Genomic DNA, 26,881 nt, shown 5'->3' with positions numbered 1-26,881 from the left:
CTTTGGTCCTCTAAACTACAGGCTTTGTCCTTCTAAGCTATAGGCTTTGGCCCAGACTAAGGACTTTGGTCCTCTAAACTACAAGCTTTGGCCTTCTACACCAAGGACTTTGGTCATGCGAAATACGTGTGTTTTATTTCTATCCCATTAATAACTTCTTAGTCAATACCCTCCACATGTTGAGAGGCATTTGGGCTATTTCCACCTCTTGGCTCTTGTGAATAGCACTGCTGTGAACATTCACGTATAAGTTTTTGTGTGGATATGTTCTCCATTCTCATTCTCTAGGTGTACACCTAGGAGTAAAATTGCTGGGTCATGTAACGGTTTAACTTTTACGGAACTGCCAGATTTTCCCACAGCAGCAGCACCTGTTTACATTCCCACCTGCAATGTATGAATTCTTCCACATCCTCACCAACACTGATTTTCCTTTTCTTTCTTTTTTTTTTTTTTTTAATTCTAGCCATCCTAGTGTGTGTGAAGTGGTATCTTATTGTACTTTTGTTTGTTTTTTGTGGTGGCTGGCCTGTACAGAGATTTGGGGGTTCAGACCCTTGACCTTGGTGTTATCAGCACCACACTCTAACCCACTGAGCTAACCTGCCAGCCCTCATTGTGGTTTTAATTTGCATTTCCCTAATGACTAATGATGAGCATCTTTTAATGTGCTTATTGGCTATTTGTATATCTCCTTTGGTGAAATGCATATTCAAATCTTTTGCCCATTTAAAAAAACTTTTATTGCAATAAATACATATAACAGACTTTACCATCTTAACTTGTTCAGTTCAGTGGCATTAATTACATTCACAATGGTGTGCAACCATCACCACTGTCTATTTCCAGAACTTTTTTTTATCACCCCAAATGGAAACTCTACCAATGAAACTGTAATTTATTCCTCCTTCCCTCCATACCTCCCCTCAGCCCCTGGCAACCACTAGTCTACTTTCTGTCTCTATGAATTTACCTGTTTTGGGTATTTCATGTAAATGGAATCATGCAATATGTGGCCTTTTATGTCTGGCTCCTTTCACTTAGCATAAGGTCTTCAAGGTTCATCCATGTTACAGCATGTGTTAGTACTTCATTCCTTTTTATGGCTGAATAATATTCCATGGTATGAATATATCACATTTTGCTTATTCATCTGCTGATGGGCAGGAGTTTCTATCTTTTGGCTATTGTGAATAATGCTACTGACCATGTTTTAATTGGGTTGCTTATCTTCTTATCAACCTGTAAGAGTTCTGGAAATAAATCCTTATTCAGATAAAGGATTTGCAAATATTTTCTCCCAGTGGACTGTCTTTTCACTTTCTCGATAGTATCTTTGAAGGACAAAAGTTTGTTTATTTATTTATTTATTTATTTATTTATTTATTTATTTATTTATTTTTGGTGGCTGGCTGGTATTGGGATCTGAACCTGTGACCTTGATAAAATTAATTTTGATGGAAATCAACTTACCTATTTTTTCTTTTGATTTCTTGTGCTTTTGGTGTCAGAAACCATCACCCCGTGTAATGTCATGAAGTTTTCCCTCCTGTTTAAGAACTTTATAGTCATAGCTCACTGTAAATAAATAAATCATTCATTTCATCTTTTATCTATTTTCATCCAATTTTTTTTTAATATGGTAAAAAGCAGGTGACCTACATCATTTTTTGTGGATATCCAGTTGTCCCAGCACCATTTGCTGAAGACTATTTTTCTCCCATTCAATGGTCTTGGGACTCTTGTCAAAAATTGATTGACCATACATCAAGGTCAAGGGTTCAGATCCCCATACTGGCCAGCCGCCAAAAACAAACAAAAAAATGATTGACCATAGATGCATGTATTAATATCTGGCATAATAGACAATTGTTGCACATGTTACGAAATTCAAAAGGAACAGGTTATAGAGGGACAAGTGAGTCCCCTCCCCAGAGGGAACCCCTGTTGTCAGTTTCTCATGTAGCCTTTCAGGGACTATCTACAAATCAACACAGGAGCACCCTCAGCCTTTTTCTCACTGTGTCTCACAGAGTCTCTGTCTCAACATTGAGCTGTCCCACCCTTTTTAACAGCTGTAAAATATTTCGCAGTGCGGAGCTCTACCACAATTTTTTAGACCAGTCCCAATGAGGAGTACTTTCTAATCTTGCTATTTTGAGTGAAGGTGTGTTGAATGTCCTCATGTATGTGTCATTTCACTTTTGTGTATATCCATGAGGCAAATACCGAGAAGTGGAATTGCTAGGTCAAGAGTCTCGGGGACTCGTCATTTTGAAACATGGTCCTCCATGGAGATTGTGTCCCAGATCGGGTCATGTCACTGCCCTGCCTAAAGCCCTGTGAAGATTCCTGGTTACCCAAGGGATCAAGGCCAACTCTAACATGGCACCTGAGACTGGACATGCACAGACACTCTACTCCTGGGTCATTTCATACCACGCCCCTGCAGACCACCCTGCCGTCCTTCCATCTGCCCCAAAACAGACCACAGGTGCTGCTTTCTCTCCTGGGGCACTCTGTGCCATGCCCCATCTCAGTCCCTCTGGCTGGCTTCTCACCCTCAGACTCAAGCCCCTCTAGACCCCTTCCTAGGGAGGCTGGTCTGTCTGCCATCCACCCTGGACAGCAAGCCCTGTGCAAACAGGTCCTCTGTCTTCCTCACCATCTTGTGTCCCAAACGTGGGAGTGCAAGTGTTAAGAAGAAAATTGCAAGGAATATTTGTCAGAAGGCTTTTGAAGCAAAATAAAAGCTTCAAGCAAAATAGACATCCCAGAAACTATAAAGGAAAAGGAAGACATTTGATCTCATGGAAATTTTAGATCAGTATGGAAAATGCCATAAACAAAGTTGGAAGATGAAAAAATAGATGAGGAAAAATATAGCAAAATACGATAAAGAAACAGCACCATACTTAATGAGCTATTGCAATTTGATGAGAAAAAGACAATGGGCAGAGACTACAAAGAGGTAAGTTGCAAAACACATCTAAAAGGCTAGAAGATACCTGGAAAGATGTGCACCCTATCAAGTGGGTAGGAAATGAAAATTAAGTTAACAATGCAATAACACTTTGTACCCAGCAGATTTGGGAAAAATTAAGAATTATAGCAACATTCATTGCTGGTGAGAATATGGGGAAAGGAGCAGCTTCATACCGTGTTAGTAATATGTGAATTGCTACAAACTTTAGCAGAAGAAATTAGCAATATTTAAAGTGCAAGCATTTTAAAAATAGAAGCATCTATTCCCTTTGAGCCTGCAATGCTCCATGTGGGAATCTGTCCCATAGAGATAAAGGCACCAGAAGGCAAGGATAATATATATACTAAACATTGACTACAGCATTTCAGTGAGACAAAGTAACTTGACTAAGAGGAATGGCTGAATAAAGTGTGGTACCCTGAATTAGGAAATGTTATTCAGGTACCTCCAGAATTTGTCCAAAACCAGCCCCCCCCCCCATGCCCCATGCTCCCCACTTCCACCGCTTCCCTGCCCCGGTGGAGCAAGCCTCCCGCAGCTCCTGCCTGGGCCATGGCTGTATCCAGCCTCCTCTCCCAATATCCATCCTGCCTGCACAGGCATATCTCCACATGGCAGCCAGAGGGAGCCTTTTAAAACCTAAGTCTGATTATGTCATTCCCCTGTAGCAGGCCTTCCAGTGTCTTTTTTTTGTTTGTGTTGTTGTTGTTGTTGAGATTTCTTTTTTTAAATTTTAACTTCTCAATATGCATTGTAGTTGATTTTTGTGACCCCTTTACCGGTTCCTCTTTCCTCCCCCTTCCCCTCCCCCCCATCATATCTGTTCACTTGTCTTAACAAGTTCAAGAAATTGTTATGATTGTGTCTTCTTCCCCGACACACCCTTTGTTTGTGTTTATTTATTTTTAGCTCCCACAAATAAGTGAGAACATGTGGTATTTCTTTCTGTGCCTGATTTGTTTCACTTAATATAATTTTCTCTAAGGCCATCCACATTGTTGCAAATGGTAGTATTTCATTCCTTTTTATAGCAGAGTAGAATTTCATTGTGTAGATATACCACAGTTTCCTTATCCACTCATCTGATGATGGACATTTGGGCTGGTTCCAACTCTTGGCTATTGTAAATAGTGCTGCAATGAACATTGGAGAACAGGTCTTCCAGTGTCTTTGAAGATAAATTTCAACCTTCTTCTACCCTCATTCACTACACAGGCACAGGACTTTCTTCCTGTCCCTTCAACAAAGAGCACCCCACCTATAACCTCAGGGCCTTTGCACCTGCCACTTTCTCTGCCTGATATGTTGTTTCTTCAGACAGGCTTATCTAAAGCAGTTCACACATACGTGTCCCTAAAGTTTCCATGTCATCACTATTATCATCTTCATAGAACATATCACTACGTTGTTTATTGTTAGTCTCCTGGATTGTAATATAAAGTCTAAGAAGACTGAGAAACCTTGCCTGTTTTATCCAGGGATACCAGGGTACTTGACACTGTACCTGGGCACAACGTGTGTGCTCAATGTGTCTTCATTAGCTGACATTAGGCCCTCAGGGGTTACCAAATGAATGGCTAGTTGCAGGACTTTCCTTAGAAATCCAGGATTTTTCTATCTGCTTGATGACACGTGTAACTAGGAGTGTTTGTTTAAAAACGCAGATTCCCTGGCACCAGCTGCCTTCTTACTGAGTCCAAATCTCCAGGAGAGTGGGCAACTGTGATTAAGAGAAGGGACTTCTGAGAACTAGCGGTGCCCCTATCAACAGCGCTCACTTCATGGGAGCATTGGGAAAGGGGATGCCTGGTCTTGGGTCCCCTAACCTGTTTTGCTTTCTGTGATTTAGAGGTAAGAAAGAGTAAAAGAAGTGGAGATGCCGGGGATTGAACCCGGGACCTCATACATGCAAAGCATGCGCTCTACCACTGAGCTACATCCCCTCACTTTGTAGCTTTGTCTTGAGGGTGGTAATTCAGAAGGTGATGCCCTCCCTCTGTTCGCATGGCTGTCTTTGCCGTTTTTTGCTTCCCCCCCCATTTTCGCTTCTGAATGCTCAGCGCCTCCGTTGACCCCAGGGGGCATCTTCGCGCCCCAGGAAAACCCAAAGACCAGTGTCGCACCTGTGGCGACCCCGGCCCAGAGCAGGTGGGAACGGTAGGCAGACAACACCGCTCTAGAGGTACCAACCTGAAAAATCCTAGCGTGGCATGTCCTCGTTAGTATAGTGGTGAGTATCCCCGCCTGTCACGCGGGAGACCGGGGTTCGATTCCCCGACGGGGAGGCCACTGAGAGTTTTACAACATTTTGAGATGCGAAAAACATCTTCCTGGCCTGCACTCCAAAACGCTCTGTGATATACAGACCCCCTTACACGAGGGTGTATGCGTCACGGTGTGCCTTTGACCCCCTCAACAAGGGCCCTCCGGAGGGTGTCCAGCTCCCCGAGAATATCGTCAGTGGAAAAAGACAGCTGCACAGCAGTGTGCAGAATAGGTTCCCTTTTATGCCAAAAATGACACGTATATACACACAAACACACGTGTGAGTATATTCATATTCATATTTCTGATCGGCATCACAAGAACAATAAAAACAGGTAACAGTTATACAGCACTTGTCTTGTCACATAAGTCACAATTAACTCTTTTTTTTTTTCTTTTTTTTGAAGGATGACCGGTAAGGGGATCTCAACCCTTGGCTTAGTGTTGTCAGCACCACGCTCAGCCAGTGAGCTAACCGGCCATCCCTGTATAGGATCCGAACCCGTGGCCTTGGTGTTATCAGTACCGCACTCTACCGAGTGAGCCACGGGCCGGCCTCACAATTAACTCTTGACATAGGTTACCTCTGGGGAGAAGGACTGGGATGGTGGGTAGGAGTGACTCTTTGATTTTCCATTTCTGCACCTTTCTGGACTGTTTAAATTTTCTTTTTCTCCCTCTCACCTCCCTTCCTTCTTTTCTTCCTCCTTCCCTCCCTCCCTTCTCTCCTTTCTCTCTCTCCCTTCTTTCTTACCTTATTCAACTTTTATCAAAAGATACACCTAAAAAAATAAAAATAAAAAAATAAGAATCACCTAAATTTTAAAAGTCAAATAAAAGTAAAATGCTTTAATAAAAAACAGCAGTAGGAGTCCCATGCCGTACTTTTTTTCTTTAATACCAGTAGGATTTATATGACCAAGGGCTTTATTGGCCTTTTTTTTTCTGTTTATTATACTCCACTGTATTTAATTGAAATCCTGAAACTGTGGAAACGTCTAATGGTTCCAATATCTCAGGTCAAGGAACATCTTTTTCCTTCTAAATTAAAAATATCGATTTAGACTCTCATCTCACTTTTGCAAAAATAACTTCCAGATGGATCAAAAAGGTATATGTATTTTAAAAAGCAAAAGATTAAATTTGAAGAAAAATATAGCAGCATATTCAACAGTCAGTTCTTACAAGTGTTACGGAACCCAAGTCCGGCTGCCCACCCCCTTAAGGAGGAAAGAAAACAAGCTACTCAGAAGTCAAATGGTTGGTGTTATAGGAAGGCGATGTATTCAGCTAAAGGAGATGGTCGGCGATTCCATCTCAAAGCCCCAGATTTGCTGAGGGTTTTTTTAAAGCGGGGTTGAGGGAATGGAATGTGGGAAGTGAAGAGCAGGAGAGAAGGGGCCGTGAGCTACCAGGGTTCCATGTAAGGAGTCAAGTGCAAGGTCTCGCCAAGGCCTCGTCTGGTTCCTGTTCTCTTCGCTGTCATCTCAGAGCCCTGCAGGACTTCGATTTGCTCCGGAGTGGAATCAACTTCTTTGCAAAGTCTTCATGCAGCCTGGCAGGGCTCTGGCTGACTTGGCTGGTGCCCAGGGTCAGCTTCCTGACATTTGGCCTTGATCACTTCTCAAACCCTGCAGTCTCAAAGAACTGTTAGGTTTACAAGGTACTGATTAGCTTCTCAACCTTGTTTTTCTATTTTGCAAGCAAGATAAAGTCATGGGATGGGAAGAAATACAGGAGAAAAAACCCCAAAACTACCCCTTTTAATTTCAACTCCCCCTGTCCCCCTCCCCAGCCAGTTTTAGGTCCTAATATGGCTTCAGTCCTCCCCACTCCAACACAAGCGCAAAAGGAATCCAAAGACGTTGCCTGACTTCCCTGGACAGAAATGGAAAAGTTCTTTTCTTGATTACAAGCCTTTAAGTATTTTGTTAACTATGACCATGTACTACTTTGGTAACTGTAGAAAATAAAGAACTCTGGCAAAGGATTAATATCTTCATTATGGAAATAATTTATTCAAATCACTAAGAAAAATTCTAAAATACCAACAGATCACAGTCAACTAACAATGAACTTACAGAAGAAAAATGATTTGTTCATAAAGCTTATGGAAAAAGTTTATTTTTACAAGCATTTGAATAAGTGGGAGTAAAACACAAGTTACCATTTTTAGTCTATGATATGAATAAACTTTGTTGTTTTGTTTTTTAAAAAGGCAAAAGATTTATACGATCTGAAGAGAAACCAGAGTGTAATTGTTTTGGTTTTTAAATTTTTTTAATTGACCAAATTCACAAAATCCTAGACAGGAAGCAGATTGGTGGTTGCCATGGCCTGGGGAAAGGAGAAAACGGGAATGATTGCTAATGGATACAGGTTTCCTTTGGGATGATGAAAATGTTTGGAACTAGATAGAGGTTGTGGTGGCACAACACTGTAAATATGCTAAGTGCCACCGAATTGTTCATTTTAAAATGGCTAATTTTCCCCACCAGCCAGCTGCCAAAAAAAAAATCCAGATCAGGAAAATAGTTAATTTTATGTTATGTAAATTTCACCTCAATACAAAAAAAAAAAAAAAACTTTTATTTTATTTATTTATTTTTTGGCAGCAGGCCGGTACGGGGATACAAACAACAAACAAAAATACATTTACTTAAGAAAAATGACCAAGACTTGTTTGGGAAAGAAAGGAATGGAATTGGAGGGATGGAACTATAAATGACTTCTGCCCTTTCATTTTTTTTTTTTTTTTTTTTTGAATTATGTAGAATCCTTTACTGCTCTGCTGAAGTTTCTGATCAAGAGGCAAATAGGAGCATTGGTCACATTTTCTATGAATACTTTGCAATATATCTTTTAAACTGACCCAAACCAGAAGAACTAACAAACATACTTATTACTGAATACTAGAAATATTGAATCAAATGTCAAACAATTTGATTTGCTTTAACAAGTAATACTGCATATTCTCTCACAAATTTTAGGAAAACATGAGCTCATTTTATCCTGACCATTTGCCAGGAAGTAGTCTATACCCATGAGATTTGTACAGATTTTCTGTTTGGAAGCAGGCAGAACCAATTTAGGAATTACCAAATTGTGTTTGTAACAAACTGAAAAGTATCTGTAGCACATAGTACACAACTAAAAAATATAATAGAAATATAAAGTTATCTGGGGGGGGATAAAGCTTTTCACTCTTTCTCCATCAGAACCAAGGTTCTTCATGGGAGAAAGACTACAGAAAAGGCGAAATTACAGGTTATTGACAGCCCTCAGTTATTGAGACACTTATATGACAACATGAATCATTATAGAAATCAGCAGCAATGAATTCTATGATTATACAAAGCAAAAAAAGTCAAAAAATTCTAGACATATATTTGACTGTAGGCCTGAAAAAAGAACCCCATCCAGATATCTGGTGCACAGAAAGCACATGCCCCATGTGCGTTCAACTTTTGTGCTTTTCTTTTCTGCACAAAACCTGATACAACCGAGGATCTTAGGCCGGACCATAGTAAATTAAAAATTCTGAAAAAGTTTCCAAAAATTAAAGCATCAATTCCTAGTTGTGTTTCAAAGTTGTGTTTCAAATTTTTTTTCTCTTCTAGGAGCAAACAAATAAAAATATAGCCATATACATGTAATTTTACATGTACTTATAGTTACATGCTGAGCGAGAAAATCTAGCAGGAGACAGCTAGTGTTGGAGGTTCAGCTTTGCTATTGCAATATTTCTTCATCTTTGCACACAAGACCAAGGTCTTGGGCCAGAGACAAGGCTATAGATCCTATGTCCCAACTTAGAGCACTTAATTTTTTTTTCCTCCAACATGGAATGTCCCAACAGCCTTGCTTCAGTCACTGTGAATACTAGAACAGAATAGGTTTTCCTGCAGTTTTTTCTCGGACGTAAGAAGTAAAACGTTTTAGAAATTTAGGATACTCTCGTTTTGCCACTGCCCTTAATACTGAGGCTGGTGCCCATCCTCCAGGGTTCACATTAGCTACATATGTAATCTTGCACAGAATGTTGTCCCTGCTAATCTCCTGGTTTCCTTCTGGTGGGCTTACCAAGGTTTGACAGATCATAGCAATATTTATTTTGGCACGGACACATCGATTGTTTAGAGGAGCACTGTCATGATCTCCAGAAAAATTACAAACTATCCAAGTTTCAGGGTCATTTTCAGTCAAGGCTGGTATCTTTCTAATGGCAGAAAGATACAATACATCTCGCTAAGCAGGCCACACTTGCTTGTGTGTATGATAAATTATGATTGCATTGTCAGCTAATGTTTCCACCACATGAAAGTTTTCTATAGTTGTTTCCCAGTCATTGCGAACATCGACGTTCCAAAAATAATTGCAGACCTCGTGTCCTATAACACCTTTAACTGCATGGGTAGCTTTCTGCCCTTTCAGAGACAGCTTTGGAAATCTTATATCCCTGGCTCTGACTTTATAATCTCATATATGGAATTTTGCCTTTTGTGAAACAAATCTTAAATACAAAAGGAAAAAACCTATGCACAAACAATCTAAATAGGTACAGGTTAGAAGACAGTTGCATTAATTACTATATGTCAGGTGATGAAATAGCCATTTAAATTGATATGAATTCTTTAAAAATGCCTCTAAAATGCTTAATTTATATTTTTTATATTTTTTAAAAAGATGACTGGTAAGGGGATCTCAACCCTTGGCTTGGTGTTGTCAGCACCAACGCTCAGCCAGTGAGCCAACCGGCCATCCCTATATAGGATCCAAACCCGTGGCCTTGGTGCTATCAGCACCACACTCTCCCAAGTGAGCGACGGGCCGGCCCTAAAATGCTTAATTTTTTTAAGAATATTTTTTCTTAGAGGAATTGGTTAGAAACTAATTTCTCTCAGAGGATAAAGTTATCTGAAATTATTTGAAATTCAGTAATTCCTTCAATTTCATTTATGATTTCTTTCTTCTGTTAAATTTAAATTATGTTGCTGCTTTTGTTAAGAACAGAATATAGAGTATGATTCCATTTTTTTCTTTTGGTGGCTGGCCAGTATGGGATCCAAACCCTTGACCTTGGTGTTATAACACCATGCTCTAACCAACCGAGCTAGCCAGCCAGTCCTGACCCCATTTTGATAAGAACCATATGTCTATCTCTCATCTAATATTCTCTCCATATATATCCATAGGAAAGGGACTCAGAATGATGTTCAACTACTATCCTCCATGAGGGCTGTTTTTCAGCAGAGAAATATGGGTGTTTATTAGCTCATATCTTCATACGTTTCTATGATTCTTGATACTGAGCATATTTTGATAAAAAAATCAACTCACAAAAATAAAATAACGTGATGGTAATTGTAATGGGTCTAATACTGGCCCTCACAAGATACCTCTGTTGGGAACCTAAGAATGTAAACTAATTTGGAATAAGGTTCTTTGCATATGTAATTAAAGTAAGGGTCTCCAGATAAGGTCATCCTATATTGTGGCGGAGCCTAAATGCAATGACACATGTTCTTCTAAGAGACAGAAAAGGGAAAAACACACAGAGGCATGGAGGGGAAGGCCATGGAAAGAAGAAGGCAGAGAGTGGAGTGATGTGTCTGCAAGCCGAGGAACACCAAGGTGCCAGCTAGCACCAAAACCTAGGAGACAGGTATCAGACTGTTTTTCCCTCAGAGCCTCCAGAAGGAACCAATCCTGCTGACATCTTGATTTTGAACTTCTGGCCTCCAGAACTCTGACAGAATAAGTTCCTGTTGTTTTAAGCCACCCCGTTTGTGGTAATTTGTTAGTGTAACCCTAGAAGACTAACACAGTAATTAAGACCTTATAACTTGGGGCCTACTGCTGGTTACCTCAGTTGGTTAGAGCATGGTGTTGTAACACAAAGGCCAAGGTTGATCCCTGTACCAGCCAACCACCAAAAGAAAAAAAAACAAAAAAAAAACCTAGTCCTGCCATTCACAGGCTATGTGAACTCAGACAAATTATTAAAAAAAAAAGACCTGGTAACTAATTTATTCAACAAATATTTATTTTTATTTGTATTTATTTATTTTTTATTTGTATTTATTTATTTTTTTCCGATATACAATGTGGTTGATTATTGTTGCCCATTACCGAAACCTCCCTCCCTCTTCCCTCTTCCCCACTCCCACCCAACAATGTCCTTTCTGTTTGCTTGTCAACAAATATTTATTGAAAGCTTTTATATTGAAAGCTTAACTCAAAGCTAAGCATTGAGCTGATATATTTTCAAGTGAGAAAAACAGGAGATGTGTCATATGAACCGAATGATTTGGAAAAGATGGGGGAACGAAACAAAGTGAATAAGTAATTTTAAAATATATTAACAACAGTCACAAGGGCTGGTGGGTCAGCTCAGTTGGCTAGAGTGTAGCCCTGTGTCACTAAGGACAAGGGTTCAGTTCCCAGTACTGGCCGGCTGCCAAAAAAAGAGACTGGGGTAGTTTTCCCTTACTGATTTTTTTAAATGACGTAAATTACGTTTCCAAAACACACACTTTGATTTGGGATCACTGTAGATTGAAGGTCCAGGTGGATATCGAAGCCTACTCCTTCTCTCACAGGCTCAAAGCCAGGTGTGCTGCATTGCTGAACTGGCTGTTTGGAGCTGGATCTTGCCAGACCTGATACCCATATCAGAAATGAATACACGGTTGCTGATCCCTGCCCCCACCCCAATACCATTTGCAAGGCCTTTTCTGAAAGCTTTTTAGACAGGGCTCTGTTCTGGAGCTAAGGATTCCAGAAGGGAGACAATCACTCCTATTTCTCCCAAATCATACCCAATATGATATACCAGAAATCAGAAATCTTCCCTCTCTCCAGGAAAATCCAGCCACAGTGAGTGTTAGGATGGACAAGTATATTCCAACCAGGTGTATTAGTCTGCTTGGACTGTGATAACAAAATACCATGTACTGGGGGACTTAAACAACAGAAATGTACTTTCTTACACTTCTGGAAGCTGGATGTCCAAGATCTAGGTGCTGGCAAGTTTGGTTTTTTTCTGAGGCCTCTCTCCTTGGCTTGCAGACAGCCACTTTCTCGTTGTATCCTCACATGGACATCCCTCCCACCCCCACCCCCCATGTGTGTTGTCTGTGTCCTCATCTCCTCTTCTTTTAAGGACATCAGTCATAGTGGATTAGGACCCACGCTGATAGCCTCATTTTAATGTAATCACCACTTTAAAGGCCCTATCTCCGGTCACATTCTGAGGTATTGGGCATTAGGGTTTCAACATATAAATTTTGGAGGGATGCGATTCAGCCCATAACACTGGTCAAGGGTTCGGATCAGCCGCCAAAAAAACCATGCAGCATGTTTGTGACAGAGTCTTGATTGCCTGGCTCACCCTGCGGGCTCCCGCCCTCAGTCAAGAGCATCCTCCATCTGCTCTGTCGCCTAGGCCAACCCTTGCGTGTCATCCTTCACCCCTTCATTTCTCCTACTCTTATCAAATCCATCAGCAAGTCCTCCCATTTTCCTTCTGAACCCTATCTCAAGCCTGTCCCTTTATTTATTCTTTCCTGGCCAAAGACACCATCAGCTCCGGCCTGGGCCACTGCAGCAGCCTCTCCAGTTGGTCTCCCCACTGCCACTCTAGCCCTCCTGTCCATTTTCCCTACAGCAGCCAGGGGAGACTTTTAAGATGTAAATCACATTACTCCCCAACAACTTTCCAACACTCAAGGAAAATACAAGCCCTTCTTTGAGGCCTTCAAGGCTGGCAAGATCTGGCCTTTGCCCACCTCTCAGACTTTGCCTATTACCTCTGGACCTCTGGACCTCTACACCTCTTCCCCGAAGACTTTCTGTTCTTCCAGCAAGCCAACCTTGTTTCAGCCTCAGGGCCTTTGTACTAGCTGTTCCCTCCATCTGGGATGCTCTTCCTCCTGGTCTTAATATGGCTGGCTCTTGGGCCGGCCCATGGGTCACTCGGGAGAGTGTGGTGCTGATAATACCAAGGCCACGGGTTTGGATCCCTATGTAGGGATGGCCGTTTAGCTCACTTGGGAGAGCATGGTGCTGACATCACCAAGTCAGGGGTTGAGATCCCCTTACTGGTCATCTTAAAAAAAAAAAGAAAGAAAGAAAAAAAAATATGACTGGCTCTTCATTCCTCAGGTCTTCTCAGAGCTCCCTTCTCTTACTGCCCTGCACCCCAGGTATGCCAGGCATCACAACGATTTATTCTTCTTTTTAGCATTTACTACTATACCGAATTATCTTGTTACTGTTACTGGTGGGCCAGATGGGCATCAGTGCTCAACGAAGGCTTATTGGATGGACTTCACATGACGAAGGACCTCCCCACTTCCTCTTCCTCCCCCAGACAGCACCCCCACTCACTTCCCAAAGGGAAGGGAAGCCGGCAGAACCCAGCCTAAATGCAGACCTGTGGATTTCTTCATACCTTGCAGTTGAGCAGGTGCGCACAGGTATGTAGGCTACACTTAGAGGCTGGATCTGAATCACCATTGCCCAAGGATAGCCACATTCTGGCCGATGTGTCCTCCCACAGGCCTTGGCTTGGTCAGCATCCCTGCCACACTTCGTGCTGCTTGGCAAGCTGCACCCAAGGGGTGACCTTATTCCTTTGGGCAGAGAAGGGAGCTTGAGAAAGCTGAGCTCTGAGTCAGATGTCGTCTTTCATTCATTTAGTCAACGAATATTTCTTTTTTAAAAAAGATGACCGATAAGGGGATCTTAACCCTTGACTTGGTGTTGTCAGCACCACGCTCAGCCAGTGAGCGAACCAGCCATCCCTATATGGGATCCGAACCCGGGGAGTTGGTGTTATCAGCACCACACTCTCCCGAATGAGCCACGGGCCAGCCCCAACGAATATTTCTTAAGCACCTACTATGTGCCAGGCACTGTTCTAGGCAACCAAGAAATACAGCAGTAACCGAAGCAGACGACTTCCCCGCTCCTTTTGGGTCTGTCATTCTAGCTGGGGAGACAGATAATAGACAGGAAAAAATGTTAAATAAGCTAACAATAAACAATAAGGGACAGGGGCCCTGTTGGGAGGTGGAATCAGGAAGGCTTCCCGGAGGCGGTGGTCTTGAAAGACGAGAAGGGGCCACCGCGTACAGGTTCCGGGCAATCCGGGCAGGCTGTGGATTCCCGCCAACTCTTGATTTTCGGCATCAGACTCAGCCTGGCTGCAAGCCCGGGGCCTCTGGAACGACGAGGAGGACAGAAGTATCGAACAGTGATGACAACTGCCGAAATAGCTCAGTTGGGAGAGCGTTAGACTGAAGATCTAAAGGTCCCTGGTTCGATCCCGGGTTTCGGCAGGTCTCTTTTCCTTCCGGGCTGAAGGGCGGCGGGCAGTAATGAATGGAAGCTAAACAGACTCCTTCCATTTAGTAAGGCAGGAAGCCAAAAGGACGGGAGACTTCCCTGAAAATCCCCATTTGGGTAAATCCACACAAGGTCAGGTTGTTCCTAGCTCCGTGTCATTTATTCCGTAAGTGCTTATTGATCTCTGTTATGTTTGTCGATGTCTGTTCATTAATTTTTGCTTTTTGTTTATTCCTGTTCTCTAGTCCCTCACGGCGAAATAAAAAGCAGAGCAGGAAACGGCCACCTTAAAATAGTATTAAGTCAAGTCGGATTTGAGGTTGGTTTGTAGAAAAAGTAGAAAATATTTAATTCCCAGAGCATGACAGTCTTTAGGGGAAGTAAATATACCTTAAAGAAGCTCCTTGAGAAGAATTTTACAAGGCTAATCCTCGTTAGTATAGTGGTGAGTATCCCCGCCTGTCACGCGGGAGACCGGGGTTCGATTCCCCGACGGGGAGGCATCTGTGTCTTTTATCGTTTTTCTGCATTTCTCGTTTCTTTTGTAAACAAATTAAATTCAGCTTTCATAGAAGTTCTGTTTATTCCTCCTCAAAAGAGTAAACCTGACTAATAAGCGAGATTCGGTTCTGCGGTTGTCTGTTGACCTGCTGCTTAGTCCTGGTCACCTCTAGTTCCTGAATGGTTAGTTACAAGGTTACGAAAGAGAAAGGAAAAGACAAGGCTCTCATGCTGAATTGTTATTCTATTTCCTGATGTAAATGGTTTATTCAGTATAAGGGTTTCCCAGACAAGGGTGTCAACTTCTAAGTACAGGAACTGCTTATTCTGCTGCCTATACTCCATCTTCTTATGTCTTGCTCCCGCCGCAAGGTTGGCCCTCAGAAAATATTTATGGACTTGAGACATTTTCTTGTCTTAATTCAGTTACAGACTCAACTTCCTGAATATAGCTATCGTCTTTCCCAGGATCCTATTCTTCCATTGATTTATTCATTTTTTCACTTATTTTTTTCACATTCATTTCACAAATATGTAGAGTACCTAATATATGCAAGGAATTGTTCTCGGCACTTGGGAGTACAGCAGGAAATAAGATAGACAAGGCCTTGTCCTGCTGAAATTACAACCTAGTGAGGGACACAGACAATAAACGAATAGTATGATAATGGGTAAATGTTATGAAGAAAAACACAACCAACCAGAGGGGTGCGATAGGGAATGAGTGGGATTTGTAGGTCCCTTTAGAGAGGTGGTTAGGAAAGCCTTTCTGAGTAGGTGACATTTGAGACAGGACCTGGACAATGAGAAGGAGCTAATCATGAGAAGAGCTGGGCAACAAAAAGAAAAAAAGGTGGTGGGGAGAAGGGGGGCTGGTTATCTAAGTGGTTAGACTGTGGTGCTGACAACACCAAAGTCCAGGGTTCAATCCTTGTACCTGCCAGCAGCCGAAAAAACTAAACATCTGGGGAACAGCATTCCAGGCAGAGGGAGCAGCAAACAGCAAGTGCAAAGGCCCTGAGATGGAGGTGGTGTGACTGGTAGTCCAACAAGGGAGAGGGAGAGGGAGAGGCACAGGAGGTGAAGTCAGAGCCCAGATCACAAAGGCCTTAAAGGGGTATGGAGAGTAAGGAGTATGGATTTGATGCTAACAGTTTTGAGCAGAGCACTCTGGCTGCCATGCAGGTGGGCAAGAGAGGAAGCAGGGGCACCTGCTGCACTGAATACAATCTCTTGGCTTGTTCCCATATCCCATATCCAAAATAATGCCACCTATGGTGCCATCATTCTGTTCTACTGCCAGGGTCTGTCTCTCTTGGCCTCCCACTTGAGCTAGAGAAATAAGGACAGAGGATGTGTTGGAGTGAGCAAGACTGAAGCCATGTTGATACTTTAACCACATGGGCTCTAGAAGATTTTAAAAGAACACAGTTTTTTTTTCCTTGACCTGCATTTCTCTGATTCCCTCTTTTCCCATTGTTATTTGATATTTTGAACCTTGGTTATGGGGCAAGATGACATTATTTACATAAATGTAAAGTTGTTTTCCAGTCGGCCTGAAGCAGTAGACTTGCAACAAGGCACATACTATCCAGCAGGACCCTGAGATAAGGATGGGAAAAGAAACCAGATGGAGCCTTGGCAAGAATTTGCATCTGGCCCCTTGCACATCCCCCTCGCTCCTGCTTTTCATTTCCCACATTCCATTCCTTCAGTCCCCTCCTTAAAAACCCCTCAGTAAATGTGAGTCTTTGATATAGCTTTAGTCTGGCCACTCCCCTTCAGGTTTACCAGAGAGATGGGTTAGCCTCACATCTCTCCTCAGGTCGCCAGTATTCCTGAATAAAAGCCGACTTCTGTCTTCACCAAAATTTGACTTTTGAGTTGTTTGTTTTTGAAAGGGGGCAGGCAGCAGGACCTGGGTTCAGTAACAAGATTTTGGGGAGCCAAGCCAGGAGCTGAGTGGCCCCCCACCGTGCCCTGTAACAGATGATTACACAGTGGTCCCATTCCACACCTCACCCCATCGCCCTCCTGCTTTTTCCCCTCAGTCTCACCAAAACAGGATCAGCAAAACATCAGTTCATGCCTTGTGTGGAAGCGAGAAGCAGCAGCCCTCCGCTGGAGATCATATAATGATATCAACATCTATCATAGCCGTAATTCACGTTTCAGAGCATGCACCTTCTACCAGACACTGCCCTAAATGTTTTATGTGTAATGCACTGAATCGTCACAACAATCTGACAAGGCGGGTACTATTAAAATCTCCATTTCGCAGATGAGGCCCAGAGAGATTAGGTAACACAATCACGGCTGCTGTGTCCAGGGATTCCTGTGGATGAGTTTTAGTCACCAGCAGGGAGCTGATAGGGAACAAGGTGGCAGGACATTTTTGAGGTGAGGTCTCCCCTTCACAGTGACTATTTCCCGGGAAATCTCAAGGCTGGTGGAAAGAGGTGTAGCCTTGTTTTCTGCCATCTCTTTGCCTCTCACCTGCTCCTTCATCACTGATAACCTGAAGGACACTAAACATTGTGGCTTCTCTCTCCTGGTGTGCTTGATAAGCCCCCTGGAAAAGAGAGAGGCTAATTCACAGTTAAAGAACGTTTTTTGTTTTTTTTTCCCTGGTGGGATATTGTAAAGAGACTCCTTCCTCCAAGTTTAACCCCTGATTCTGGGGACTGGTTCTGTTTGTTTGAGTTTTCTTGTTTTTCTATTCAAAACAGTTCTTTTGGGAGAAAAACAAAGTCTTCAAGTAGCTGAGCAAAACTCAAAGTCACTGAAGGTTAGAATGACTTCAAAGGATGAGAAATCAGAGATTTCTGGGTGGAGGTACAATCGGGTCAACACCCTTATTTATTGGGCAGAAACTATTTTCCTTTCCTTTTCTGTCTTTGAGGAGTACCATTCAAGAAGGGGTATTGTCTTTTTGTTTTTTGGTTCTGGTAGCAGCTAGAATTTTAGTTGCAAGGCTGTGAAGAACGGGTCTATCTGCTATCTGGGAAACAAAAAACTATTTTGGTTAGCTTTTGCCTATTTCTAACATCCATTTAAACATACAAAGTTTTAATTTAGGGAAAAAACAAAAGCAAGCCCTTTAAGTATAGACCATAGCAGAGATTTTCAGGAGGTAAAGCAGGGAGGGAGGGGGATGTAGCTCAGTGGTAGAGCGCATGCTTTGCATGTATGAGGCCCCGGGTTCGATCCCCGGCATCTCCACTCGATCTTTTATTTGCTTTTATTTCTCCTGGTTGCTCTACTTGAGCTGGGATTTTCATATTAGGTGTGATCTTCCCTTTCTGAAATCCCTAACATTCCAAATGTGCATTTCTTTGAAGAAGCAGAGAGGAAATATTAGCAGAAAAATCTAAAGGCAAAACATAACTTGTTTGAGACCACAGAAAAAGTGAGCAGAATGGTTATTTTGGGAGTTTACTGTAGGTTTAGCAGCATTATGACTGCAGTAAGCTGGCATTGCGGACGGTTGACTCATTCCTGGCCATCAGAGTGCAAGTATTTAAGTCATTTGAAGGTCGGAGCCACTTCCCCTTCATGCTGTAGTAAAACACCATTTTTGGAGGGAGCAACCCCAAAGCAAACTAGCTTCCCAACATAGGCTTTGCTTCATCAACATGTCACGAATGGATAAATGAATTAATGGCTTTGATGCACATACTGTTTATGTTTATATTTATATACTGTATCTGTATTTTATCATTAAAAATAAAAATGTACTTTTATAGAAAGAAGGGATCCTGTTGCATTCTGTGGGTACAGTTCTTTGTCTGCAGTAATAATGAATTCCTCACCTGTCACCTCCGTTCTCTCAGTTGACTTCATGTTCTAAATGGTAAAAGCATCTAATCTTAGAAGTGGAGGGATGTGCGTCTTTGCAAAGCTTTCATTTTTGAGATAAGGAAATTGAAATTCGTGAAATGACTCACCAGTTAGGTGGTGACGCATTGGTGACAACTCCTGTTCCTCCTAATGAGTTTCGGTGAAGGTTATTCCTCCCTAAATGTCAACAAGGTTTAGGGAACAAAAAGTTGAGGGTTATTTTTAAAGTGATCAGGCCTAACACAAAAGTAATTATATGCTTCTGTTTTACTTTGTATCCTATAATTAAATATTTCTAATAATGCATGACAAGAACAGATATCATAAGGAGTTTTTAATATTAAAGGCTCGTGTTGGGAATTGGTGCTTCCTAAGAAAGTTGTAAATCTTTGAAAAGAAATGTTTTTCCAACTATTAAATTTTATTTTACACTTAAAAAAAACAAAGCCGAGGTAGCTGGAGGAGGCAAATTCATAGAGACAGAAAATAGAGTGGTGGGTACCAGGGGCTGAGGGCATGGGGAGTGGGGAGTTATTTAATGGGTACAGAGAGAGTTTCAGTATTTCAAGATGAAAATAGTTCTGTGGATGGATAGGGTGACAGTTGCATAACAGCATGAATGTACTTAATGCCAATGAACTGTACGCTTAAAAATGGTAAATTTTATGTTATGTGTCTCTTACCACAATTTAAAAACAAAAACAATCAACAACAAAAACCAAATAGGTTAAATAACTTCCTAACATTCCCAAACTAGGCAAATTTGGAGACTAGAACTTAATACTGATTTTGACTGGTGAGGGATGAATTGGTTATTTTTTGGCTGGAGCAGTTTGCCATACAATTCAAAAGTGCACATGTAAACGGGGAAAAGAACAAAATCCCTTGGGTTTTTTTTTCTTTTGGTTTGTAAGGCATCTAACCTGCAGATACCCTTGACAACCTTTTATAGTTATATAACCGATGACAAAGCAAGGCAAACCTTTCCCATCCAGCTCTGATTTCACTCTTTCTGTTGGGGGAAAAATATATGCCAACCCTTGTGCTCTCTGAGGGTTTCGTGATCTGAATTAGTCACCTACAGGGTTGTGACCTTCAGGGGAACTGAATTCTTCTGGGGAAAAAAGAAAGGTAAACAGACAAGCTGGCACCAGTCCACCCCCACCCCTTCCAGCTGCAGCCCAACACCCTAGCCCTTTGTGAGCTCAGCCCATCACGTGCTCACATCTACCTGCCAATCCTGCCCTGTTGCTGGGCCTCTGTCATTTTACCATTGGTGCCAGCTCTGAAGCAGTCTTTCCCTGGGGTGCCTCCAAAGGATGGATCTGTGGGTGAAACGAACTCAGAGTGGATCCAATGACTCATCCAGCTTCTCGCACATTCTAGCACATCACATTCTAGGTCAAGGGAGTTTAGGTTTTAGGAGCATGACTTGATAGCCAACTCCTGAGTCCAAGTGGGATATTAAGACTTTAGCAGCCTTTTTCAGAAAATAGAAAAGAAGTTCTAACAACAACAAATGTCCTCTGTAAAACAGGGTTTTCAACCTTGGCACTACTGACGTCTTGGGCCGAATAATTCTGTTGTGGGGGACTGTCCATTGTAGAATGTTTAGCAGCATCCCCGAACTCCACCACTAGATGCTAGAAGTAGCATTCCCCCATCTCCACCCCAACAGTTGTGACAAAAACGTCTCCAAACATTGCCAAATGTCCCCTGAAGGGCAAATCACTCCTGTTTGTGAACCACTGCTCCAGAGAAGCATCAGCAGTCTCTCTCTTTGGGGAGATCATTTTCTCTGCCTCTCCCTCTCACCTCAGAAACCTTGGAGAAATGTTTATTTCTTTGTTTCAATAACAACCCACTGTTACACTGAAGTTAGGGAATGTTGGGGTGTTTGGGGAATTTTTTCTTTTTTTTTTTTTAAAAGATAACTGGGAAGGGGATCTTAACCCTTGGCCTTGGTGGTGTCAGCACCACACTCTCCCGAGTGAGCCACGGGTCAGGCCCTGGGGAATTTCTTCTGCTGGAGACAACACTGGTTTCTCTTTGGAGCTAACCCTTGGCCCATTCCCACAGCCCAAGCCCCTCTCCTTCTCCCTTCTCTTCTCTCCTCTTCTCCTTTGAAATCAGGGCTGTTTTTACTTTGTATCTTTTGGACTGTGAAAAAATGCTATGTCACAAAGCTCGTGACTCAGCCTTTAAACAACATGAATCACAAGGCTTGCAGCAAAGCAACAGCCAAAAGCAAACAGGGTGTGGTTTGAAGCCAGGCCTGGTCACCTTAGAAGGAACCTCAGCTTATATTGTTCCTTTAGAAACTTCCTGATACCAGCCAGCTGCCAAAAAATTTAAAAAATAAAATAAAATAAATAAAAAGCTTCCTGAAATCTAGAAATAAATAACTTTCACAGAAATCTGTGTTGGAAATCACTGGGGTCTCCTGCTAAACCTGGAAAATAACTTTTTAAAAATTATTATGTATTTTAATTTCCCAGTATCACATGAATTGTCTTTGAAAAATGTTAAAAATTAGAGGTTAATGTCTATTTTGAACAATGCTCAGAGCTTGTATTTTTATAAATATATACAAACATAGGTGACCACAGAAAATACATAGTTCTGTTTTGTCTGACATTTTAAGTATAATGTTTAAATAACTGACCTGTTCAGAGTAGACTTTTTATATAATAACCTAAAATAGGAATGCGGCCTTTTCCTAAGGGCAGAACATTTTTCAGTTAGTAGCTTCTTTTCCTGTCTTTTTTTCTCGAAGGCTTTAGGGTAGATGTTAAAATATGCTCCCGCCCCCCATGGTAGAAACTGGGAATATTTCTAGAACAGTCCAGAAGGAAGAGTGGCTGGGGAATTGATGGTGCGAGGGAGACTTTTCAATGTTAATTTTTAAAAACCTGTTTTAAAATCTCACCATGCTCATATATTTGAAAACACGTTACTTATTTTGTTTTGTTTTGTTTTTTGTTTTTGGAGGCTGGCTGGTACGGTAAAACACTTTTAAAACGTTGAAGAAATGACACGTAGGGCTCACAAAATAGGCTGTGGAAAAAAATTAAAAATTTGGCTGGGGATCCTTTGTACCCCCTCTTTTATCAAAACGGAATTTTCTCCTAGAATTACATTTCATATGCGACATATTTAAATACCAGACCCCCGCCCCTCGCCGGCCAGGACTGAAATTCGTGTGTTTTAAAATCTCAGGCTTAAGTGGGTTCAATATCTGGGCTAAACTGAATATCGAAAGAACTGAAATTTCGATGCTCCTTGTTGACAGCCAAGTACAACCTTCTCAAACCCCAGGCCACCGAGAATAGACGGGAAGGCTCAAGAACAATCTAGAAAGACCTAGTTCTGTCAGCTTTCAGTTCCAACTCCAATACGAGTAATTTTAAAAAGCTGTATGGATTTTCCCCTTTTATTTTCCAAATCCAACCTAGACACGCCAGATTCGTTTCTCCGTTGGCAAGACATTTTTCGTTTATTAGTTTTGAGGACTGCTTGTCCTTAGATCAGAGGCCTTGGCCTGTGAATCTGAGATTTGCCGAGTCATTCGCCTTGTCCCAGTGCCCGCTCGGAGGGGGATGGGCCCGGTCACCAAAAGTGGGGGGCTGGGGTCCGGGGGAGCCCCCACGACGGTCCTGCGGGTGAGGAGAGTTTAGCAAAACACACACTATGATTATCTATAATGTAACACAAAATAAAGACCCCTCTCTCGCACAGGACCGGAAGGTGGGGTGGCAGGGCGGGGTGCGCACGAGCGGAGGGGCGCCCTAACTCCCCAACAGGCGCCCGGCCGGCGCCCCTCGTGCGCCAAGTGGGGTCTCGAGAACCCGCGGGGACCGTTGGGGCTGAGGGGAGTGGGCTCAGGCCGCCTTCCCGCTCCCAGCGCCGCGGAATTCGGCACCGGGTTTTCGCCCCACCCGCTGGCCACCTCCCCTCCCCCAAGTCAAGTGCCGGCGACGTCCGTGGACGCAGCGCGCAACGGTCGCGCTGACCCTTCCGCCAGGCCGGACAGGACGGCGATCTATCTCCCACCAGATTCAGCCCCAAAGCCCTAGTCCCAACAGGAGGACATTTTAGGAGTGAGACTGGGTAACTCCGGGACTCGAATTTTCTTTCCAGAGAGCGGAACGGGATGAAAAAGTAGTCCCTTCTCGGCGTTTCTGCGGAGGGATCTCTCCGGAGCAGCGGTCACAGATGACTATATAAGCAAGCGCCGGGTGTGGCGCAGCTAGTTTCGTGAAGGTCGGCAGTTCGGTTGCTCTTTTTCTGTGTGTGCGGTTACCATCACCACTTGGTGAGTAGAGCGGCCGCAGCACTGGCCCTGACTGTAGTGGCCACAGGGGAGGATGGAAAGGTTCCCGCCGCGGGCGGAGAGGCAGCCGAGGCTGTTAGTCGCCCGGGGCCCGCGAGCAGAGTGGCTCTGAGGGGGAGAAACGCAGTAAGATGGCGGCCGTTTCGGAGCCGTAATTGGAAGAGGCCTTCCTATAAAGCCGCTTACGAGGTTGGGGACCCAAGACTGGGGGTATGGTGGGTGGGGGAAAAAAGAAGGGCTCTTTAAGGCTTTAAGTAGGGCCGGAGAGCAAATACTTGGACGGGACTGGGCACTGTACTGGGATTCTAACGCGAAGTCTGTCTCAGGGAGTGACTGAGAAGTCGTTTTTCGTTCGTTGATGGGCGCTGAGTATGGCGGTGCCGCTCAGCAGTGGTGCTGCCGCGGGAGAGGGCGCAAGCTCGTCGTCGCGGTCACGTGACGTCACCCGTTTCGTTGGGTAATAATGTAGGGTGGGGCCACCTGCCGGTATGCGTGGCGTACGTTTTTCTCAGTCGCGGGACACAGGGTTTGGGCCTGCGGTCGACCTTGGTGAGTTGTCAGGGGCCGGACATCCGGTGAAGGGGGAAGATAAATGAAGTGAAGCCCCTGAATTTACTTTGGTTACGTGTTTATGCTTTTCCCTAGTAAGTGGCTAAAACCTGGGTTTTGAAGTTTGTCAGGTCTGTCGCGTGTATTTCGGGAGTTTCTTAGGCAAGCTTATTATAGTTGTTTGAACTAGTATAAAATGATACTTAGCTTTTGGCAGTAGGAATTCAACTGGATTGTCTGCTAAACTCTTGGGTTGTTATTTGCCTTTCCCTTGTAACAGACAATGCAGATCTTTGTGAAGACCCTGACCGGCAAGACCATCACCCTCGAGGTCGAGCCCAGTGACACCATCGAGAACGTCAAGGCCAAGATCCAAGACAAGGAGGGCATCCCCCCTGACCAGCAGAGGTTGATCTTCGCTGGGAAACAGCTGGAAGATGGTCGCACCCTGTCTGACTACAACATCCAGAAAGAGTCCACCTTGCACCTGGTGCTCCGTCTCAGAGGTGGGATGCAGATCTTCGTGAAGACCCTGACCGGCAAGACCATCACCCTCGAGGTCGAGCCCAGTGACACCATTGAGAACGTCAAGGCCAAGATCCAAGACAAGGAGGGCATCCCCCCTGACCAGCAGAGGTTGATCTTCGCTGGGAAACAGCTGGAAGATGGTCGCACCCTGTCTGACTACAACATCCAGAAAGAGTCCACCTTGCACCTGGTGCTCCGTCTCAGAGGTGGGATGCAGATCTTCGTGAAGACCCTGACCGGCAAGACCATCACCCTCGAGGTCGAGCCCAGTGACACCATTGAGAACGTCAAGGCCAAGATCCAAGACAAGGAGGGCATCCCCCCTGACCAGCAGAGGTTGATCTTCGCTGGGAAACAGCTGGAAGATGGTCGCACCCTGTCTGACTACAACATCCAGAAAGAGTCCACCTTGCACCTGGTGCTCCGTCTCAGAGGTGGGATGCAGATCTTCGTGAAGACCCTGACCGGCAAGACCATCACCCTCGAGGTCGAGCCCAGTGACACCATTGAGAACGTCAAGGCCAAGATCCAAGACAAGGAGGGCATCCCCCCTGACCAGCAGAGGTTGATCTTCGCTGGGAAACAGCTGGAAGATGGTCGCACCCTGTCTGACTACAACATCCAGAAAGAGTCCACCTTGCACCTGGTGCTCCGTCTCAGAGGTGGGATGCAGATCTTCGTGAAGACCCTGACCGGCAAGACCATCACCCTCGAGGTCGAGCCCAGTGACACCATTGAGAACGTCAAGGCCAAGATCCAAGACAAGGAGGGGATCCCCCCTGACCAGCAGAGGTTGATCTTCGCTGGGAAACAGCTGGAAGATGGTCGCACCCTGTCTGACTACAACATCCAGAAAGAGTCCACCTTGCACCTGGTGCTCCGTCTCAGAGGTGGGATGCAGATCTTCGTGAAGACCCTGACCGGCAAGACCATCACCCTCGAGGTCGAGCCCAGTGACACCATTGAGAACGTCAAGGCCAAGATCCAAGACAAGGAGGGGATCCCCCCTGACCAGCAGAGGTTGATCTTTGCTGGGAAACAGCTGGAAGATGGACGCACCCTGTCTGACTACAACATTCAGAAAGAGTCCACTCTGCACTTGGTCCTGCGCTTGAGGGGTGGTGTCTAAGTTTTTCCTTCCTTATAAGCTTTCAACAAATTTCATTGCACTGTTCTTTCAATAAAGTTGTTGCATTCCAAAATTGTCTTTCATTGTTCGTTGTAGTGGGATGTGCAGGAATCAGTTTTTACCAGTGTTTCTGTCTTAACCATGAGGTAAGAAATGTCAAAGGTGGCTTTAATATATAGAACTGTAGCAGGTGGATACTAATAAAACTAGGCTATTGGGAGGTAAAGGTATTTTCCATATGTTAGATATACTTGTGAGCTGCTGACTTTAAAAGTGTGGTTTGAGGGTGAGATGCCTGAGAGTGGGAAAGTTTCTGGAACACTGGGAAGGAGGTCTTAAAAAGGTGGGAGTTGTGCAGGCCAGCTGTGTGCAACCCCTCCCTCCCAAAAGGAATGATGGGAAGGGGATACATCTCTAAAATTGATCTGCAGAAGTCACTTGACCAGGTTTTTTTTTGGCAGCTGGCTAGTGTGGGGATCTGAAGTTTTGGCCTTTGACCAGATTTTTTTGAAAAGGTGTGGCAGGTAACAAGTAGAAAGTACACTTACCCACTGTGTGGGAAGTTCAGATAGCAGATATTTAGAGAATAAAAGCTATTGGTTGAAATACCATGATTACTGAGGTTAACTTGACAAGATGAACTCAAATTTTGTGTGGTAGTCACCACAAAGGAAGGGTTCGTGTATAACCTAATCAGTGGGTGAAGCAATTGACCTCTGGCCTTAATTTGCACAAGTGTATAGAAGTGGCATTTGTCCAGTTAGATGGCACTGGTAAGGAATTACACATTGTGACTGGAACCTAAGGTGGAAATGGCAGGGAAGCTGGTTTAATATAAAGAATTGGCAGCAGATGGTAGGCATCCCAGAAATCCAGAGGTATGTTAAAAAACTTCCATTTCTCCGCAGAGCAACACACCCCTTCAGTTTGGGGGGGAGGGGGGGTCCATGCATAACCTTTGCTGTAGAAATTTGTGTTGTTTCTCCCAATTGTAACTGGAGTGAACAGGTTTAAACCAATCCTAGCTTTAGAGATCAATAACTGAAATTAATGCAGATTGAGAAATCAGCTAACGCTGTGCAAATTTATTGTGGGTGGGTTTTCACTTGATGTCATTAATGCATCTAATGTGTGTAATAATTTCCATGTCTTAACAGTGTAAGTCAGCACATAGGTAAAGAAACAACTTTGGAAGAACCCAAGGAACAAACCACCAGGCCCTGTAATTACTTCCCATTTAGAATGCTAGTTTCTGTAACTAGTGCTCATTAAAATCTGAGTGGCCTTGGTGTAAAAAAGTCCTTAAATAGTGTCTTGAAGATGTTCACTCTGGATGACAGGTATTGAAAGGTTCCTTAAAAAGTGCTGAGTGCTTTTTGAAAACTGGCTTCAAAACTAC

General features: G+C 43.5%; 1 protein-coding gene and 5 non-coding genes across 6 annotated transcripts; 5 read left to right on the top strand and 1 right to left on the bottom strand.

The window, feature by feature from the left end:
• Positions 1-4,857: 4,857 nt before the first annotated feature.
• Positions 4,858-4,929, bottom strand: TRNAA-UGC. Its single transcript has one exon. It is a non-coding gene; the product is annotated as a tRNA-Ala (tRNA).
• A 270-nt stretch (positions 4,930-5,199) lies between these two features.
• Positions 5,200-5,271, top strand: TRNAD-GUC. The gene has a single exon. It is a non-coding gene; the product is annotated as a tRNA-Asp (tRNA).
• A 9,251-nt stretch (positions 5,272-14,522) lies between these two features.
• TRNAF-GAA lies at positions 14,523-14,595 on the top strand. Its single transcript has one exon. It is a non-coding gene; the product is annotated as a tRNA-Phe (tRNA).
• A 435-nt stretch (positions 14,596-15,030) lies between these two features.
• Positions 15,031-15,102, top strand: TRNAD-GUC. The gene has a single exon. It is a non-coding gene; the product is annotated as a tRNA-Asp (tRNA).
• A 3,151-nt stretch (positions 15,103-18,253) lies between these two features.
• Positions 18,254-18,325, top strand: TRNAA-UGC. The gene has a single exon. It is a non-coding gene; the product is annotated as a tRNA-Ala (tRNA).
• A 5,780-nt stretch (positions 18,326-24,105) lies between these two features.
• Positions 24,106-25,555, top strand: UBC (ubiquitin C). Its single transcript, XM_008574288.1, has one exon. It carries the CDS (start codon positions 24,109-24,111, stop codon positions 25,480-25,482), a length of 1,374 nt encoding a protein of 457 aa, XP_008572510.1. The 5' UTR covers positions 24,106-24,108; the 3' UTR covers positions 25,483-25,555.
• Positions 25,556-26,881: the final 1,326 nt, after the last annotated feature.

This window comes from Galeopterus variegatus, unplaced genomic scaffold, assembly GCF_000696425.1.
Source record: "Galeopterus variegatus unplaced genomic scaffold, G_variegatus-3.0.2 Scaffold1028, whole genome shotgun sequence".
Lineage (NCBI taxonomy): Eukaryota > Metazoa > Chordata > Mammalia > Dermoptera > Cynocephalidae > Galeopterus > Galeopterus variegatus.
Note: the sequence above shows the minus strand (reverse complement) of the source record. Positions and strands in the feature narration are given on the sequence as shown.